Source organism: Camelus bactrianus, chromosome X (assembly GCF_048773025.1).
Source record: "Camelus bactrianus isolate YW-2024 breed Bactrian camel chromosome X, ASM4877302v1, whole genome shotgun sequence".
Lineage (NCBI taxonomy): Eukaryota > Metazoa > Chordata > Mammalia > Artiodactyla > Camelidae > Camelus > Camelus bactrianus.
This window is the reverse complement of record NC_133575.1, coordinates 115,706,411-115,721,110: the sequence shown is the minus strand read 5'-3', so window position 1 is coordinate 115,721,110 and position 14,700 is coordinate 115,706,411. Positions and strand designations below refer to the sequence as shown.

General features: G+C 36.3%; 1 protein-coding gene across 1 annotated transcript in view; it reads left to right on the top strand.

Moving 5' to 3' along the window:
• The window catches only part of GABRA3 (gamma-aminobutyric acid type A receptor subunit alpha3), a 237,812-nt gene that overhangs the window by 92,662 nt on the left and 130,450 nt on the right, over nucleotides 1-14,700 (top strand). The window contains exon 2 of the mRNA XM_010956353.3: nucleotides 4,697-4,862. Within this exon, the coding sequence (XP_010954655.1) occupies nucleotides 4,723-4,862 (140 nt within the window). The 5' untranslated portion in view covers nucleotides 4,697-4,722. The remainder of the gene's footprint in view (nucleotides 1-4,696; nucleotides 4,863-14,700) is intronic.

Sequence of the window (14,700 nt, the reverse complement as noted above, 5' to 3'; positions counted from 1 at the left end):
CTTCTGGCCTGTAGAGTTTCTGATGAAAAATCAGCTAATAACCTTATGGGAGTTCCCCTGTATGTTATTCATTGCTTTTCTCTTGCTAGTTTTAATATTTTCTCTTTATCCTTAATTGTTGTCAGTTTGATGACTATGTGCCTTGGTGTGTTTCTCTTTGGGTTGATTCTGTGTGGTACTCTCTGCGCTTCCAGGACTTGGGTGACTGTTTCCTTTCCCAAGGTGGGGAAGTTTTCTGTTATTATCTCTCCAAAGATTTTCTCAGGTCCCTTCTCTCTCTCTTCTCTTTCTCGGACCCTATAATGCGATTATTAGAGCACTTCACATCGTCCCAGAGTTCTCTTAAATTATCCTCATTCATTTTTATTCTTTTTTCTGTTTTCTGTTCTGCAGCAGTGATTTCCACGAATCTGTCTTCTAGCTCACTGATCTGTTCTTCTGCCTCATTTAGTCTATTCTTGGTTCCTTCTAGTGTATTGTTCATTTCAGTGATTTTATTCTTGAACTCTGTTTGGGTATTCTTTATATTTTCCACCTCTTTGCTAAAAACTTCGCTCTGTGCATCTACCCTCCTCTTGAGTTCTCTGAACATCTTGGCCATCATTACTTTAAACTCTTTCTCAGATGGATTGCCTATCTCCTCATCACTTATTTCTTCCTCTGGGATTTTATCTTGCGCCTCGGCCTGGGAGATATTCCTCTGCTGCTTCATATCTTCTATCTTTCTGTGTGTTTGTGGATTCCTTCCACAGGCTCTGGGATTGTTGTTTTCTTATTTCTAGTATCTGCCCCTGGTGGATGAGGCTGGACTAGAGGCTCATGCAGGTTTCCTGGCAGGAGGGGCCAGTGCCTGCCCACTGCTGGGTGGAGCTTGGTCCTGGACCTCTGGTGGGCAGGGCTGTGTCTAGAGGCACTTGTGGCTCAGGAAGTCTGCTGATGGGTGGGGCTGTTCTCCCACCCTGTATGTTGTTTGGCCTGAGGCTTCCTTACAGGCTGTTGGGTGGGGCTAGGGCTTGGTGCTAATGATCCAATCAAGATGTCAGCCTCCAGGAAAGCTCATGTAGATGAACACTCCTGGAATGTCCACCACCAGCTTTTATGTCCCCTGAGTGAGCTGCAACCGTCCCCCATGTCTCAAGGAGATCCTCCAAACCCAGCAGGCAGGTCTGGCCCAGGTTCCTATGAAATCACTGCCTCTGCCCTTGGACCTGGTGCATGTGAGTTTCCATGTACACTTCTCAAGCGAATGGAGTCTCTGTTTACCCCAGTCCCATGAGGCTCCCAGAGCCAAGTCCCACTGGCCTTCAAAACCAGATGTCCTGGGGTCTCCTTCTCTTCCCAATGCCAGGACCCAAGCTGGGGAGCCTGGTGTGGGGCTCAGAGCTCTCACTCCTGTGGGAGGGCCTCTGAGACTTAACAAATCTTCAGCTTGTGGGTCACCCACCCGGGGGGTATGGGGCCCAATTAATTCGTGAGCACACCCCTCCTATCATCCCACTGTGGCTCCCCCTCCATGCTTCCAGTTGCAGAAGATCTTTTTTGCTAGGTTCCAGTCCTTTTTCTATGGTTGTTCAGCATTCAGTTGTGGTTTCATTATGGTCACAAGAAGATGCAAGCCCTTATGAAGTATGAAGAGGGATCTACCATGTGCTTATGGTTATCTGAATACACTCATTGATTGTAAGCTCGTATGTCATTGGTATTTATTCATTTGCTATATCTATATGAGTATATACCATGGTTGTCTACTTTTGCAATGCAGACTGGCTTCTTTATACTAACTTTAAAACTAGTATTAGGTTTTACATTCTGCTCATGCAACATAGTTGTTTGAATATCCATGTCATTATATGATGTTCCTTTGCTATAATTTTCAGTGTATTCACCTTGGAAATGTGTATAATATTTGTTTGTTCATATGTTATAAATAGCTATTCACTCATCATGGCCATCATTACTTGAAAGATATCAATTCTTACCTCTCTGCTCCACTGAAAAAATCTTGAGCATGTCTGCCTACTCTTGGATCATGGCTTTTGTGTCTGCACCATGGCAGTCTACTCCCCTAGCATGGCCATCTACTCCTAAATCATGATATACACATTGTGTGTGCACAAATCATGGTTAAGTTCTAATGTAACATATACTTCTTCACATTCATCATGATTGTTTAAACATGTACCATACTTGAGCTACATAGATGCCTTATCATATTTGAAGGCTTTCTATTTAAGTGTCATGGTTTTCAGTTTAGGGACTATGGTCACTTAAAAATTCAGCAAGGTTGTCAGAAGAATTTTGAGTGTCTGCTCTTCTAGTTACCTTCTCTGTACTTGTTTGATGGTCATCTGAGTGTGTACCATGGATTTATGTTCATTTAATGCTAATATCTGCTAATGTGCCACATTTCTCTGTATATATATCAGGGTTAAGTCCTTTTTTGTAGATATTTGCTAATTTGCTAAGGCTACCTGTTCAAGTGGCATGTTTTTTAAATTAAAAATTAAATTGTGGTTAAAAAAACATAAACAACCAACCATTTTAACTGTATGTTTTAGTAGTGTTAAGTACATTTGCATTGTTTTGCAACAGTCCAGTGGCATTCTTTTGATTACAAACAATATCTTAATAAAATGTGTACCAAGGACCTCTTCTATTGTTCAGTGATTATTAGGCTTATGTTCTATGGTTTTCTGACATGTACCATGTCCAAATCGTTTTATATCATAAATGTATTCACATAAATTATAATAATGTTGTTTGCTAGAAAAGTCTCATAGTAGTTGGAGGGCACATATTATGTCCAACCTGTTTTATATGTAATGGAGTTCTTCTCATGCATAATGGTTATTTGAACACATATCTCAGTCATGAGTTCATATAACACTGTTATCTTCATATGCATCATAGTTTTCTCCTTCCAAATTAAGGGCATTTGCTTCAGTGTTATTGGCATCTATTCCTAGTGTGAAGGTTTTCTGCTTGTTTATCATGATCATATGGACATAAAGCATAGTTATATACTAGCATAGCATAGTTGAACACACACTTAGGGGAATCTTTGCTCATGCAGCATGGCCATCTTCTCCTAAACCCAGAATTATTACTCAGGCACTTATGTGGTTCTGTCCTATAGTCCATGGATTCTTTCTGGAATTTGGATTTCATATCCTACACCAAGTGTCTTTGTTCCTGTAGAGTAATTGTCAATCATGATTATTAGAGCATTAATCTTTGTCATATGATTTTCAACACTAGGGTCTGCTAAATCACTGTGGATGTGTGAACATATATTACAGTTATTGCCCATACTACAAATGTTTCACATGCCCCCAGAATTTCCTGCCCATGGAGCATATTTTCTTACTGATATGCTATGATTTTCTTAACTATACTGTTTCTGTTGATTTATGTAAAATGGCCATCAGCTCTTGCACAGCTCATAAATTATGAATGTCTCAGCACATAGATTGACCATATAAAATTGCTGTTTTTGTGAAATAAAAATTGTCAAATATTGGCAAGTTTATGTGATATAACCCAATATCATGACTATTTATGTCTATAATGTGGACATTTTCTTATGTCAGAAGTCCACCTTCTCCTGTATCATAGTTTTCTATGTCTAAACCAGATTCAAAAAAACCAATCTAATATAGAACCTAGGGATTGCTTTTGGTGGGGGGTTGGATCAATTTAGAAAGACTTCTGTTCTTCATGTTCTCATCAACTAGAATAGCTATTCAGCATGTATCTGTTTTACATATTAGTCTCATGCATAAACTTTCCTTGGGAAAAAACTTTCATATCCTTATATTTCCTCTGAAAGTTAAACCACCTATATGACTGAAAAAGAGTATGGTGATGGGTCAGAATAGGTCTCTTTCAAGTGATCAATGTCTCAGATTCAAAGAAGCCATGAAGTTTATCTCCACCCAGAGTTCATAAAACAGGCAACTCTAAATTACATAATTCTATCACCACTTAGGGACTTCTGTACCAGGAGACAAGGCTTAGATTTCTTTATGCTGTGGCCCCTATATGGGACTGAATTTATTCTCAAATATCTCTTTATGGGAAAACATTGCATTTCTATCCAAGAAACATATTCTCATCATTCAGCATTTTCTCAACCTGATTCAGAGGAAAAAGCCCATCTACTCCGGGCCCTTTGTTATTTTAGAACAATCCCCAAAATGGTATAAAGAGACCCCAGGTCTTAATATTCTAGGATTTCTACAATATTGAACAATTACCCATGGCAAAGGCATTTGTGATAGTAAAAATCAAACAGAATTGGGGGAAAATAAAGTGAAGACATGAGATTTTTTTAAGATCTTGGATTATAAAGAGGTAACTGAGGCTGAGAGAAATTCTGTGACTCACCTAGTCATAAGAAGACAAGGAAAGAGATGGAATTGTACCCTAAGACTTCTGATTACTGATTTAGTCTTTATACTGTCCTCTGTTGGATGGGCTCTGGTATAATTAAGAGAGGAGTATGCTGGGAGTGAATTTTGGTGGCACTGATGAACTAGAGAAGGGGGACTGTCACATTAAGCATTTACAAACTGTGTACTAGGGAAGTTAAATGGCTCTAACAGAGTTGAATAAAATCTTTTTTTTACCTTTTCTTCCTCATTCCCTTTGTCTTCTACTCCTTTCCCCTTCCTCTTTCCCTGAACATGGAACTCAGGTCTCTCCAAGTTGCTGCCTAAGAAGATGATAATCACACAAATGAATCACTTCTACATGACTAGCCTTGGGCTTCTCTTCCTGATTAACATTCTCCCTGGGACAACTGGCCAAGGGGAATCAAGACGACAAGAACCTGGGGACTTTGTGAAGCAGGATATTGGCGGGTAAGTACCCCTAACTCCTAGAATAAAACAAGACTGTGATAAATTATTGACTTCAACCAAAGTTCTTTTTTTAATTGAAGTATAGTTGAGTTACAATATTGTGTTAGTTTCAGGTGTACAGCAAAATGATTCAGATATATATATATATATATATATATATATATATATATATATATATATATATATATATATTCTTTTCCATTATACGTTATTACAAGCTATTGAATATAGTTCCCCCTGCTATACAGTAGGTCCTTGTTGTTTATCTACTTTAAATATAGTAGTATGTATCTGTTAATCCCAAACTGCTAATTTATCTTCCACCTTCTCTTTCCCCTTTGGTAACCATGAGTTTGTTTTCTATGTCTATGAGTCTGTTTCTGTTGTATATATAGATTCATTTGTTTTAGTTTTTAGATTCCACATATAAGTGATATCATATATTTGTCTTTCCCTGTCTGAATTACTGAGTATGATATTTTCTAGATACATCCATGTTGCTGCAAATGGTAATATATCATTCTTTTTATGACTGAGTAATATTCCATTATGTATATACACACACAGAGGCACACATACCACATCTTCCTTATCCATTTACCTGTTGGTGGACACTTAAGTTGTTTCCATGTTTTGGCTAGAATAGTGCTTCTCTAAACACTGGGGTGCACGTATCTTTTCAGATTAGAGTTTTTGTCTTTTCTAGATATATGCCCAGGAGTGGGATTGCTAGTTCATATGGTAGTTCTATTTTTAGGGTTTTTTTTTTTAACATTTTTTATTGAGTTATAGTCATTTTACAGTGTTGTGTCAAATTCCAGTGTCGAACACAATTTTTCAGTTATACATGAAAATACATATATTCATTGTCACATTTTTTGTTTTCCTGTGAGCTACCACAAGATCTTGTATATGTTTCCCTGTGCTATACAGTATAATCTTGTTGATCTACTCCTACATTTTGAAATTCCAGTATGTCCCTTCCCACTCCCCACCCACTTGGCAACCACAAGTTTGTATTCTATGTCTGTGAGTCTGTTTGTGTTTTGTATTTATGTTTTTTTTTTTTTTTTTTTTTTTTAGATTCCACATATGAGCGATCTCATATGGTATTTTTCTTTCTCTTTCTGGCTTACTTCACTTAGAATGACATTCTCCAGGAACATACTTGTTGCTGCAAATTTTTAGTTTTTTGAGGACTTTCTACAATATTTTCCATAGTGGTTGCGCTAGCTTACATTCCTACCAACACTGCAGAAGGGTTCCTTTTTCTCCACAGCCTCTTCATCATTTATTATTTGTAGAATTTTTGACAATAACTATTCTGACTAGTATGAGGTGATATTTTACTGTAGGTTTTGCGATATTTTACTGTAGGTTTTGATTTGCATTTCTCTAATAATTAGTGATGTTGAGCATCTTTTCATGTGCCTATTGGCCATATGTATATCTTCTTTGGAGAAATGTCTAGGTCTTCTGCCCATTTTTGATTTTTTAAAAAAATATTGAGTTGTATGAGCTATTTGTATATTTTGCAGATTAAACCCTTCTTGGTTACATCATTTGTGAATATTTACTCCCAGTCCGTAGGCTGTTTTTTCACTTTGCTTACGGTTTCCTTTGCTGTGCAAAAGCTTATGTTTGATTAGGTCCCATTTGTTTAGTTTTGCTTTTATTTCTTTTCCCTTGGGAGACTGTTGTAAGAAAATATCACTACAATTTATGTCAGAGAATGTTTTGCCTATGTTCTCTTTTAGGAGTTTTATGGTGTCATATATTTTGGTCTTTAAATCATTTTGAGTTTATTTTTGTATGTGGTGTGAGGAAGTCAACCAAAGCTTTTGATTTTTTTCCCCAGATGAACTCAAGTACTCTGGTGCCTGATCCTTAGACATTGCATTGTATTTCGAAAAACATCAGCAGCTCAAACTCTAAACGTTTAAAAATGAGATCTCAAAGGTCTTCTTTTGCAACTTCCTAACCCTTGTTTTAATTCCCTCTGTAATGTCTTAAAATCAGTTCTCTTCAGATATTTGCTCTCAATTTTCTCTCTTCTCTCTTAGACTTTCAACCTGTCCTTTTTAATTTTCTCTGTCCCATTAGCATTTAAATGTGATCAAGAATCTCCCATCTTAAATTTAAAAATCTTCCCTCCAGATAGTGCTTTAAATCCTTCCTCCTCTTCACAGTCATACTGCTTGAAGAAGCAATTTTCTTTATTGTCTCTACTTACTCACTTCTCACCCATTCTTCCACTTCTGCTGTCTGACTTCCAACTCCATGACTGTAAGGCAACCTCTGCAACCAGTGTCCAATGTTGGCTGTGCTGCTAAAATGAACACTTATCTGTTCTTTTGCTACTCAATTTCTTTAGTAGTAGCAACATTCAACATTGTTGACTCTTCCCTCCTTCCTTAACTCACTTTTATTATTATGGAATTATATATATATAATAATTTTATATATAAAATTCTTTTCCATATATATGGAAACATATTATTGTGAAATTATATAATTATATAGTACCATATTATATAATTGTATATTGTTAAGGAATAGTTCTTTCTTTGACTTCAGAGACACCACAATTCCCTTGTTTTTAGAGTAGTTTCTCTAGAAGTGGAGCCTGAGACAAGGACTCTTAAGCAAATAATTTATTGAGTGAGTGCTCTGAGAGAAACTTGTAAGAGATAAGGGAAGTGAGATAGGGAAGGGGAAAAAGTAAACCAAATGTGTGATTTCATTTGAAGTGTAGCCTCCATTTGACCCCATGGGGAGATATGGATCATGAATGGCACTACAGTTTTGGCCCATCTTGAGGCAAAGGACCTGGGCTTTTGTAGCTTCATCTCAGTTAGTCATTGCCTGTGGGCACACTGGAGGAAGGCATACCCTTCCAGGCATTTTAGAGCGAGATGATTCTGTTCAGCCAATGGTAATACTCTGAAGTAACTAGGGGGGTGGTTTCACTTGTCCAGTAAGAGTTCTGGACATAGTGCCAACAGTAAATACTTAACCTAGTTTTCTTCATGCTTTTATGACTGTGCTTTCTACAATATTTTCCACAATATTACACAGCTATATCAGAGGCCTTTATAATATAAAGATATTTTGTAATCTCTTCTTTTGTTTATTGCTCAGATATTGGTGTTTTTCTTTGTTTTGTTCTGGGTGTTCTTTTTACCATTCACACTCTGAATGATTTCATTTATCCCCATGACATTGTTACCTTATATATATGCCAATGACTCTCATCTCAATCACCATTCCTAACCTCTCTTGAGTGTCAGACCTCTATATCCAACTATTGGACATGTCCACTTGGCTATTCCATAAACTCATTAAACTAAGCATGTCCAAAGTACTCTCATTATCTCCATCTCCTTTCCCCATTCTAAAAACAGCAAACAAACAAACATAACATATTCCTCATCCATTTTTCCTTGTTTCAGTCAATGGTACCACTACACACCCCATTGCTCAAGCCAGAAACTTGGAATCATTTTTTCCCATTTTTTACCCTTCACTTTGCAGTCAGTCCCTAATGTCTATCATTTCTTCCTCCCACATCCTTTGGATTCATCTACATTTTTCAAACTTTCCTGATATCACCTTATTTTAATCCAATGCTGTCTTCCACTTGGACTACTGAAAGAGTGTCTAATTGGTCTTACTTCTTAAAGTCTTGCTCCTATCCAGACCAACCTCCACTTTGTAGCCAGTGTTTCTTCTGCAATGCATGTTGCATCATATCTATCCTGTTTAGAGTTATTTAATGGCTTTCTATTATCCCTAGATGAAAGTCCAAACTCCTTAACATAATTTTATAAGGCCCATTATGACCCAGCCTCTTGTCAGCCCTATTTCTTTGTCCTTCTGTTACCAAACTCTGTGTTCTTCTGCTATATTGAACTTCTTTTGACTTTAAAATTCAACCTCATTCAGGGAATATCATTACTAGAAATGACCCCCTTAGTCTATAAATATTTCAGTATTACACAGGATATTTTATCCTTTGGTCGTGTTTTGTCATTGTTTTACATTTGGCTATTGTCCCATATTCTTGGAAGCATTAGGGCTTGTTCCTAATTATTTTTGCAGGGTTAATTATCTTAATGTACTGTGAGTCTTTCCATCTTCTATTAGCATTTTCAAGAAAATCTCTGGGGCTGAGAGCTACAGAACTGGATTAATATCTTCTTAGAAACTTGGCCCATGAGGACCTTTTTGTTCTTTATCCCAGTGTGGAAAAAAAAGACAAATTCTGTTTTACTAACTTATCATGTATCTGATTTCACTGGAAATGATAATGTTCTAAATAAAATGGAAGTTCTAAATAAATGAATCTTACCACTTCAAATGTTAAAGCCTTTTAAATTTTAATTCTGAGAATAAAGTTCTCTAAAAATTGTATTGCATCTTTTCTAATAATCCTAAACAAGAATTTTGAACAGAATAGTTCCACTTCTTGGTGACTTTCTGATCATAAAAAAATTCATTTTATTTATTCTATATATGCTTTTTTCATTTGTGTATTCACCCTCAGTGTTAATTGTCACCTCTTCTGTTTACGTTAGTTTGTTTATGTCCTGTTGGTGCTTAGAAAACAAGACAGCCAAGCCTTTTAATAATTATACTAAAGAGGAGGCCAAGACATCCTGCTTGAAAAAGCAGAGACAAGTGCTTGTGTTTAATACAGGGGTATTAAAAAAACCTTTTGGGGGGTTTTCTTTCTTCCAAGTGCAATGTAATTCATGCTTTGGAGGGACAAGATGATGAAAAGTCTGGCTGTAAATATTAGGGTTGTCATCGTATTTGTATTTGCTAGAAAAAATGAATCAATACTATTTAAAAATATATGATATATGCTGGTAACTCTGATACTTAACAGCTGCTTCCTTTTGTTTGCTTGTTTTCATACCTTCTTAATGATGTTTTTGTGTGTTGAAAAAATCCATTTGCTGCATTATTTTATCCACCTTTAGTGGTTTATTCAATTAAATCACCTGGGTTGGCTAACCAAGAAGCTTCAACAATCAACAGTGGTTTATTGACCAGTACTTTGTTTAAATCATGTTATAAATGCAATGGTAGTCCACATTTGGTATGTGTAAACAAGGAAGCAGGCTCCACACCTGAAGGTTTTGATTTAGTAACTCTGGAGATAGTGCCTAAAAATCTGCATTTTTATCAAATGCCCCAGATGATTCTGATGTAAGGTATCTTTGAACAATACCTTGGGAACAGAGTCCTTGTTTTCAAAGAACTTAAAGTTTAGTTAGGGATATGGGATTCTGAAATTTTAGAATAGAACACATGGGAAAACTCAGAGAGCATCTAATCTGATTCTTTATTTTGTTCATGAAGAAATTGAGTTCCAGAAAAGGAAATTGACTTTTATAAGACCTTACAGCAAATTAATAGTAGAGCTAGGTCTAGAACACCAGTCTCTGATTCCCAGCCCCATATTCTTGAAGAAAAGCTATAGGGAACAGTTTCAGCTTCATATAATAAAGACATTTCTTATACTCCTGCTTCTTGGTTCAGTATTTTGACCATTAACAAATGAGAAATATGTGTGAACAATGTTAGGTTGGACCATTACGGAAGTATAATTTTTCTGGGTCAAAATGGTCAAATGTAAATAATTTCATAATAGGTTGAACTACATAGCAAGTAAATGCCAGATAGATCTTCTGTCCAGGTTTGACTTCAATCTGTTGAAAGTGGAAGTGTGTATCAGTCAGGATCCCAAGGAAAACAGATGGGGCATTTTGATTAAGACTATTTGAGGAGGACAGATTTACAAAGGGACTAATTGTACAGGTATGGTCTGAATGTAGGTGCACCCCAAGGAATAGAGCAAGAACCTAAGGTCAGCAGCAGATACGTCATATAAAACAAGTTTTCTTAAGAGGTGGTGCAGAGATCTTTAGTGGAGGCGATATCACAGAGAGAGAGCCAAGGGATTATATACTCAGACTTTACCCTTCTTCCTCCCTCTGATCTTCTGCCAAGTTGAAGCCAGAGGTCATGGGAGCCCTGTTGATATAGTTTGTATAGGTTAACCTTATAACAAAGAGGACAGGATGAAAGACAATGTATAATATATCTGAAAGGGGAAATGAAAGACACTGGGCACAAGACCCTACATTTGCATGACACCATATCACCACATTTTCTGCATTAGGATTATATGGTGGTGGCAGTGGTGAGAGCAGATACTGTGAATTTAAGAAGAAATGATTGGACTGTTGTCTCCTTGTCACATCCATAGCCTGACTTGGTGCCACTGTACCAAATGTGTCAGTCCGTGTAAGTGTTTTCATTGTGAAATATAGTTTCTCAGTTCTCTTAATCTCAGAATAAACTGGCACCTGTGGCCACACATGTAAATGCTAAGTTACTAAAAGAAACATGAAGGACTTAGTTTTTATTTCACTTTAACTCAGTAAACAATGTGAACAGGTGGGGCACATGTTGCATGGGTATGTCTCAGGCCGACTGTGATTTGAAGTATAAGTATGAAAAGACCAATCTCTTACATGTATATACAGAGTCAATACATTAATCACCAAATCTTAAAATTCCAGAACCAGATATGAGACCTGAAAACTTGTAAGCCCTAATCTCCTACCCTGATCAAGAATCCCTCTTGTATTATGCTTGATGACTGACCTACCAGTTTGACTCCTTCCAGCAGTAAACTGCACTGCTACTATGGGATATATAGCTCTAGGGGTTGGAAAATGCCTCTTATACTGAACAGAAGTTCACCTTCCTGTAATGTCTATTAGTTTTAGGCCCCTGTAGCACTTGCTTCTTTTTTCATGTAACAGCTCTCAGAGCTACTTCATGCTTTCTTGTGTATAGGTAACTCTTATTACTTTCATCTATTCTCCTCAAATGATACGATCTTCCAGGCATTGCTTAAAACTGGACACTCTCTTTTGGTCTCTAATTAGATTTTTTTAAAACTTGGTTCAAGACTTTATTATTATTTGTAGTTTTCATATTCCATCATGTTACTTTAAAGCTTATATTTAAATAACTAACTCTTTCTATGTACCAAGCACTATTCTAAATGCTTTACATGTATTAATTCATAGAATCTTAATAACAGACCTGCTAGCTAAGTGCTGCTATTATTCCTGTTTCACAGATAAAATATGGAGTCATGGAGAGGTCAAGTAACTTGCCAAAGCTTACAGTTAGAAAGTGGCAGAGCCAAGACTGAAACCCAGACAGTCTGGCTCTAGAGTACATGCTATTAATTGCTACAATGTATTGCTTTTCATGTGTTTGGTCATTTTTAAGTAAGAATTAAGCACATGCCCATTTCTTTTGTGCACATGAACATTTACTTGTGTACAGCAATCCATCAATCTCTGAATACTTAGTATCTCAGTCACATGACTGCCTGGCCTGTGCTAAAATGGGGCAAATGTAATTTTCCTATAGGACCTGGAGGAATAAGAAATATCATTTTACATTTTGAGGTAGCAATGTAACATTTGTAACACAGGACATTTGAAACCAGGATCAAAAATATTTGGTAGGTGATGCTATGACTTCCTATTGTATCACATCAAGAGGCAAGGCTGTCTCAGTAATACTGATGCTAAATATGATCTCTTGGTTAAGTTGATGACTGTCAGGACTCTCCATTTTAGGGATACCAGGCACCAGAACTGATTGAGAGATTTGAGCTGGTGACCAGCTCCTTGCTTTGGTCATCACCATCAGTGTGATATAGAGAGTAAATAATAGTGGGGAAGGGAATATTCCTAGTACTGTAGTTTCCCCTCCTTTTGTGTCATAATTCTTTTCTCCACATAGGCAGTGCTGTAAGTGGTTCTCACACTGGCCTATGAAAGTCCACCTAACCAGAAATGTTGCTGATATAGTGCTCATGCATTGGCAATATGGTTACAAACATTCAGCTATTAATTATGAGAAATAAAGACTTGTGTAGCCTTGCTTGGAAGACTAGTTAACTTTTATATCATTGTTTCAAAAGAAGAATGTACCTTTAAATCTTTGCAAATTTTGGAATACAATCCATTTTAAGTTGGGATATATCTGCTTATGTTCACATATGAAATCATATCCCTAAGGTCTAGTACCTTGTTATTTAATCATTCACAACATGCAGTAGTCAGATCTTCTTCTGCATTTAATTTTTATTGAAGTATAATTGATTTACAATGTGTGTCAGTTTCTAGTGTACAGCAAAGTGATTCAGTTATATATATGTGTATATATATATACATATTCTTTCTCATATTCTTTTCCACTATGATTTATTACAGGATATTGAATACAATCCTCTGTGCTATACAGTAGGACCTTGTTGTTTGTCTACTGTTTTGTATTTTGTTGAGAATTTTACATCTGTATTTATCAGGGATATTGATCTGTAATTTCATTTTCTTATAGTGCCTTATTTGGCTTTGATATCAGGGTAATGCTGGCTTTATAAAATGAATTTGGAAGTGTTCCCTCTTGAAATTTTTGGAACAGTTTGAGAAGGATTGGTGTTAATTCTTCTTTAGATGTCTGGAGGAATTCCCCAGTGAAACCATCTGGGCTTCTCTGTGTTGGGAGTTTTTTGATTACTGAGTCAATCTCCTTACTTATTATAGATTTGCTTAGACTTTCTATTTCTTCATGATTCATTCTTGGTATATCATATGTTTCCAGGAAATTATCCATTTCTTCCCAGTTATCCAGTTTGTTGACATATAATTATAGTCTCATAATTCTTTGTATTTCTGTGCTATCATTTGTAATGTCTCCTCTTTTATTTCTGATTATATTTATTTAAGTCTTCTCTCTTGTTTTCTTAGTTAACCTGGCTAAAGCTTGCCAATTTTGTTTATCTTTTCAAAGAGCCAGCTCTTTTTATTATGCCCCTTAACATAATAAAGGTCGTGTACAACAAGCCCACAGCTAACATATTCAGTGGTAATAAGTCTAAATCCTTTCCTGTTTACCAGTGAATTTTATACTTTCATATGTTTTCACAGTACTAATTAGCATCTTTTCTTTTAGCTTGAAGAACACCCTTTAGCATGTCTTGTAGGACAAGTCTAGTGGTTATGAATTTCCTCAGCTTTTGTTTGCCTATGTAAGTCTTTATCTCTCCTTCATTTCTGAATGACAGCTTTGCTGGGTAAAATGGTCCTGGTTGACAGTATTTTTTTTTTTTTTTTAGCACTTTGAATATATCATCCCAGTCTCTCCAGGCCTGCAAGATTTCTGCTGGGAAATCTTCTGAGAGCCTTATCAGGATTCCTTTGTATGTGGTGATTGTTTTTTCTCTTTCTGCTTTCAAGGTTCTCTGTCTTTGATTTTTTGAGAGCTTGATTATAATGTGTTTCAGAGAAGATGTCTTAAAGTTGAGTCTGTCTGGGGATCTTTGAACTTTCTTTACCTGGATGACCATATCTCTCCCCAGACTTGGAGAGTTTTCAGTCATTATTTCTTTCTAAAGATTTCTGTCCCTTTCTCTCCTCTTTCAAGGACTCCCATAATGCAAATATTGTTTCTTTTAATCATGTCCCATACTTAACACAGGCTTTCTTCATTTTTTTATTCTAATTTTTTATTCTCCTCTGATTAGATAATATCAAGAGATCTGATTGAGCCTACTTTTGAAGCTGTCTGTTGCATTTTTTTTTCATTTTATTCATTGTATCATTAATCTTCAGGACTTCTGTTTTTTTTTTTAATTTGTTTCTTTATTGAATTCTTTCTCATTTTGCTCATGCGTTGTTTTCCAGAATTCATTGATTTGTCTATCTGTGTTCACTTGAGCTTGCTTAAAATCATTATT